Source organism: Cyprinodon variegatus, unplaced genomic scaffold, assembly GCF_000732505.1.
Source record: "Cyprinodon variegatus isolate N-32 unplaced genomic scaffold, C_variegatus-1.0 Scaffold528, whole genome shotgun sequence".
Taxonomy (NCBI): Eukaryota; Metazoa; Chordata; class Actinopteri; order Cyprinodontiformes; family Cyprinodontidae; genus Cyprinodon; species Cyprinodon variegatus.
In genome coordinates this window covers 395014-401013 of record NW_015150981.1, presented here as the reverse complement: position 1 = coordinate 401013, position 6000 = coordinate 395014, and the positions used below count along the sequence as shown (strand labels likewise).

The 6000-nt window shown below is 35.0% G+C and overlaps 2 protein-coding genes across 4 annotated transcripts in view; one reads left to right on the top strand and one right to left on the bottom strand.

The window, feature by feature from the left end:
* Positions 1 to 1235, top strand: part of mpl (MPL proto-oncogene, thrombopoietin receptor) — a 15508-nt gene extending 14273 nt beyond the window's left edge. The window contains exon 12 of the mRNA XM_015391195.1: positions 528 to 1235. Within this exon, the coding sequence (XP_015246681.1) occupies positions 528 to 974 (447 nt within the window). The 3' untranslated portion in view covers positions 975 to 1235. The remainder of the gene's footprint in view (positions 1 to 527) is intronic.
* Positions 1236 to 4708: 3473 nt separating this feature from the next.
* ddah1 (dimethylarginine dimethylaminohydrolase 1) overlaps positions 4709 to 6000 on the bottom strand; it is an 88461-nt gene continuing 87169 nt past the window's right edge. For all 3 annotated transcript variants that reach the window (XM_015391198.1, XM_015391197.1, XM_015391196.1), the window contains one exon: positions 4709 to 5854. In XM_015391198.1, the coding sequence (XP_015246684.1) occupies positions 5738 to 5854 (117 nt within the window). In that variant the 3' untranslated portion in view covers positions 4709 to 5737. The remainder of the gene's footprint in view (positions 5855 to 6000) is intronic.

Sequence of the window (6000 nt, the reverse complement as noted above, 5' to 3'; positions counted from 1 at the left end):
AGCAAAGTATCCGCTAAGTTACAGAAAGTACCTTGTAACGTTTGGAAAAGTAACCATTAAGCCTTATGAAAGTTACAGGTGGGTAAGTTCTTGAAAAGTTAAGTCTAAGTGCTGAAAGAAGTTCTGGGAAAGTACACGGTAAGTTATTGGAAAGTAAAAAGTAAAATTCATAAAGTACCAAAAAGGTAGAGGATAAGTTTGGGAAGTTACAGGACATTACCTCCCATTTCTTTTATTAAAGTTGCTGGTGTTTTCCATACAGTAACTGGTCCACTTAAAAACAATTACATTTTAGGACAAAAAGAGCTGCAAGTATCCATATCCTAGGCAAGAAGAGGCCTTCTTTTGCCACCCTACCCAAAACTGTAAAAAAAAAAAAAAAAAAAAAATGTGTGAAATTTATATTGAATGTATATCTAATGTATATGTATGTTAAAATGTAAACACATTTAAAGCTAAATAAGCAATTAAATTATTGTTCTTACAAGTTATATAACAAAACAAACAATTTTGTACTTACATCACAGAGTCCTCCAGTCACAGAAAAACTGTCCTTTGAAGTAACAGCCTCATCTGTGGTGGAGATCATGTCTGATGACACGGTTCCAGGACTGGACAAGTGTTGGAAAGAATCATCCGACCTTCTCTCATCCGATGGAAGTTTTTCCACAGAAGAACAGACAAATGGAAGTTCTGGGGATGAAGTCCTCCGAGATTACGTAACTCTAAATAAGGATCTTTCCGTTTTCTGTCTCAATGAAAACTGTTATGTGTATGAGCAGTGTAATGATGGAGAAGATCCTGAGACAGGAAATAAGCTAATTAAAACATGTCTATGTCTTAAGCCCTGCTCTTGCAACAACTACTCTAACGGTTCTTACGTACCCATGGCCCAGTGTACAGATGGCTTTAATTATAAAGTCCCAAATGGAAAGGGTGCACGGAATCCTTACAGTAACCTTCCACTTACATAAACCTGTAACAAGAGTGCTTCCAACTTATATTCACTGTACAAAAGGAAAGCAGTTCACATAGAAACTACGAGATACTATTTTCACTCAAGAAGTGTTACCAAGCAATATGTACTATCGTTAACACACAGTTTTCACTGGCAGAGGGATTTTGTTATGTTTTTTGTTGTTGTTGTTTTTCCAAGGTATATTGAAGATGATACTGAACATTAAAGATTCGAAGCAAAGGGGATTTTTAGGAGCAACCTTAACTAATTAAACTACAATAGGTAGAGCTAGCCTTTATATTCTTTCCAACTTGGAGACTCAAAGAGAAAAGACGCAATTAGAAAGATATTATTGACATAATTAATCAAAAAGTTATTTGCCTGTCAGAACCCAGCAGGAGACATTACGCTGTAAATCGACATGAGCTTGGATGAATAACTTAGGAAAGGGATTAGAGTAGTCTTACCCCCGGGGCCAGTACATTGGTGGTGGAACAAGCCAGAGGATGAGACGGTCTAAGATTAGACTACGAGAGAGGGAGAATGGTCAAAGTTCAGCTGAAGCACTGAATGGGGAAGCTGGGCCTTCTGAATGATGAACTTCTGGACAAACAATTGGCTTCGGAGAGGGTGCGGCCCATCTTCCATTGGTCGAAGCTTGAGCGAGGGACATCAGCAGGTGTTCCAGGTTATCGGATTAAGCTTTATTTGGCATTAAGTTCTGCTAATAGCAATTTGTTTATTGTTCTACAGTAATGGACAAGTGCAAACATTTTTATTTATCTGTTGTAGTACTATACGCCTACCAGGATGAACAACTATTTCAAAATGAATGAAATGTCAAAAAATGTTTATCACTGATATTATTTTAGGTAAAGCATTACTGTAATAATTCAAAGCTTGTGTAATTAACAGAAATGTCCAAGTGTTGTTATGAAAAATAAATATGAAATTTAAAAAAATAAACGCTCTCAGAATTATTATGCATGGTAATATATAAAAATGTGAAAAATCTAAAAAAAACAACATTTATTTGACTTAAGTTTTAACATAGTTTATAGTAGTTCAGAGAAATAAAACAAAATATGTGATAAATTATTCAAAGTTACAATTATAATTAAGTCATCACCAAAAAGTTTCATCCATCCATCCTTGCATAGTTTATATCGAAATTTATTTCACAGTAGAAATTTTGCTTTTTTAGAAGAAAAAAAATACTCAAAAGAACAGGCAACCAGAAGAAAGGAATCAGTTCTGGAAAAGCATGATACGCCCTAGGCTCTGATCTGTCATATGTGTTTGATGCCACTAGGTAGCAGCAAATATCAACATGCTGAAATGTGTTCTTACAACCGGGGACACTGCAAGAGCACTACTACTAAACCATAACCACAAATTTACTTTTTTTACGGCCTTCAGATCTTTTCAACTTCATCCATACCTGTTTAAAATATAAATATAAAGATACCATTCTTAGTTCTATAGGTGATTTTAACTCAAATATAACAAAAAAGACTCAAAACACAGGTGAAAGCTAATGTCAATTTATTCATAAAACTGGAAAAAAAAACTTCAAAGAAGTGTCCAACAAATTGGAATTAAATTCAAAACACCTGAGATGAAACAATAAAACTGTAACACTGAGAATGGTTGATGGCATTGATGAAATGGTGTAAATCCACAATTATTGATCCTTTTAGAGCTTGAGATCTAATTCAGATTTTATCTGTGGCCAGAATGAAAGACTTTTTCAATATAACTGCATTGGTTCTGTATAACAGTCTGTGCATATTGGATCATCTCACAGCAGCTCAAGCATTAGAAAGAAAACTCTGTCCTACTACTGTTTGCTATCACATTAGCAGCAGCAGATCATCTCATCCATGGCGTCTAGGAAGCTGCATGATGTCACAGTCGTAAATTAGTTTAAAGTTGTCCATGAGGCATTAGGAGAAAGGTGGGAGACAGAATGTGTTCAAAGTGAGACAGGCAAGAGAAAGAGAACATTAAAAAGAGCCAGTGTTTACTCGCCAAGCAGCTTTTCCTCCCAACATGAATTCTTTCCATGTTTCATCACTGCCCACTTGCCCATACGCTAACGTCTATGGGGGGAGGTTGAGTCACCTCCTGATGTCATTACCTCAACGTTCACAGACAATCACACCAAAAAGCAGAGTGGCCTCAGATGTGATGGACATACAGGGTTATGGTTTATTATAGAGCACATGTTTGTATTTAGAGGGTTGTCATGTTTACAGGCCTAAAACACGATTTCGCCAGCAACGGAAATGAAGCTACTTAAGCAGCAACAATATTATGGAGGCTCATATTGGGAAACCATCGCACAGTTGCGGTTAACAGGCTCTGAAAACGAACTGCACAGACCAATCACATTTGGTCCTGTTAGATTTTTGCAACAGAGTGCTGAGAGGATGGCATACATCCGTCTTTGAAGGAAAAAACTGCAAACCAGGAAAAACAAACAAGCAGTGTAATCAAAAGCATAGGCAGAACTAATGATGTTGGGGAAAGTGCAGCAACCTCAGAGTCATTCAGTGGGAGAAAAGTAATTGATTTTCCACAAAGGCACAGGCAAAAGTAGGAAGGGTTGCTGAGTTGCTTCATATAAAAGTTGAGTTTATCATTCTATAACAATACAATGCCCTTGAACTTTTTTTTTTTTTTTTACATATTGTCACATCCCAATCCATTTTTTAGCATATTATTTGTATTCTAGCAACAAGTAATGGACACCCCTTTATCACAGACAGGTTTTAATCCTGGGATTGCCCTGCATTAGATATCTGCATATTCCCATCACTTCGTACCAGCTGTTGCTAAAGCAAAGCATCCTCAAAGTACAGTATGATGCTACAACCACCTTATTTTAAAATAGGAATTGACTCTTCAGAAACAAACGTTTTTTCCAAAGAAAGCATTTTGCACTGAGGTCGAGAGTTCAAAAAACTCAATGTTGTTCTTATTTGAGTAGAACACCTTTGTCCCCATACATTGCTTCTGATCATTCTTCTGTTAAGACCTGATTTGGGGAGTGGACAACTAGCTGCGTTATCAGCAAATTCCCCTACCTGAGCTGTGGCTCTCCACAGCTCCTTCAGAGGCACCATGGGCTACATGGCTGCTTGTCTAATTGATTTCCTTGCCGATGTGTCAGTTTGGACTTTGGCCTAATATCTGTAGGCTTTCAGTTGTGCCATACTCTTTCGTTAACCCATAACTTGAAATTATTATTACCGTAGTATTTTTTTGATATTATGGTATAAGCTAATCTTCACTTACATTTCTCCCGACTTTATGTCTGACACATGTATTCCTTTGTCTTCATGGTTATCCGATAATGATTTATTACACATGTTCTACAACAGAACAACTGTATTAACATCAATATTTAGTACATAAAGGTATATTTATTTACTAATAAAGAGATTTCTAAAGGTACCTAGTTCCAATAGAAGTTATTTAAGGGTATCAGAGTAAGGATGGTTTAATGTTGCAAAATCTTTCATGTTTTTATTTTAAAGAGAAATGAAAAAAAAAGTCCAATTTTTATTCTTAACTATGCACTGCTTTCTGTTGTTCTATCAAATTACATTAAAAGGAAATGCTATTATATTTGTGGTTGTCATGGCAAAATGAAAAAAAAAAGTTCAATACTTGGATGGCACAGTGAATTCTTAACTAGCCTCTATTTTTTGTTTGTTTTTGTTTTTTACAAAAAAAAATGTTTTAACTGATGGTGCTGTTAGTATCACAAAGCAAACTGCACTCTCATACAAAAACAAAACAGCTTATGAATTCTGAATTTCATTAAACTGGATATCAAAATAAGATTTTAAGGTATAAGAATATTACAATCATCACAGCAGAAGACTTTTCAAGCTTCTTAAATAACAGATTTTCAGAATGACAAACATGGCAGTTGCTACATTGCTCTTTTGAAAAGCATGTGTTGAAATGGTTTCAGTTAGATTTAGCACCATGTGTATGGAATCAGTCAAAAGTTTGCAGTGGATCTACAAAAAAGGGGCAAAGCAAATATTTGCAGCTATGGTTTAGGCTTTAGTGTTAGCTAAACTGGTTTCTTTCATCTTGGTCCAGAATTTTTCTGTTAAAAATATTTCAAACTAATTAGGCACAAGAATACACAAGGTAAATCAAGGTTTAAATTGATGCACATAAACAATATAGGCTAACTCTATACACTTCTTTTTAACAATTGTGTATCTTACAGTTTTTTTTTTTTAGAACAGTGTTATTAAGACGTAGGCATAAAATTAAAAAGAGGTATTTAAGGAATAAGAGCTAATGGTCATATACATTAAATTGCATTCACAGACTAATCAACACTAATGCTATAAAACAGAAGCAGGTTGAATGATCTGAATCAAAATGGCACATATATTCCTGTAATAATTATAAATCAGATTTTACATTATAAGAAATAGCCATTTTTGCTCTGTTGTTGGCTTTTCATGTTGAACACAGTCAGTCTAAATGTTAGAGCACAATACTGCTATATTTAGGTCCAAAATTTAGATTTTTTTTTAAGACACTGGTAACCCAATGTTTTATCTTAATTATTTCACCAAGTCTTAATGTAATTTCAGTGATATCCTAATAGCTTCCACTAGAGTTTATGGAATAAAAACACAAAAAGTGCTTCTCTCTTCCATGTACCTCAATATTTTTGATCAACATTAAGCTATGTACCAAATACAGTGCTTGATCAAAGTGCACTGAAAGGCCCAGTCAGCATGCTCAGATGTTTGTCTTCTTGTTGATGAGGACTGAGCAGCATGTGAGTGCCCCATCCACTTTAACCTTTTCCAAATTGGACACAGGAATCAGCATGTGGTCTTTCAGTTTTTCAAACACCTGCAAGACAGAAGCAAGAACGTCAACAGTGATCTTCATATTAAATAAATGCAACAAAAAAAAAACAGTTTGAAAATGAATGCAACTTCAGGCATGTGACATTGAAAAACATATACATATATATATATATATATATATATATATAT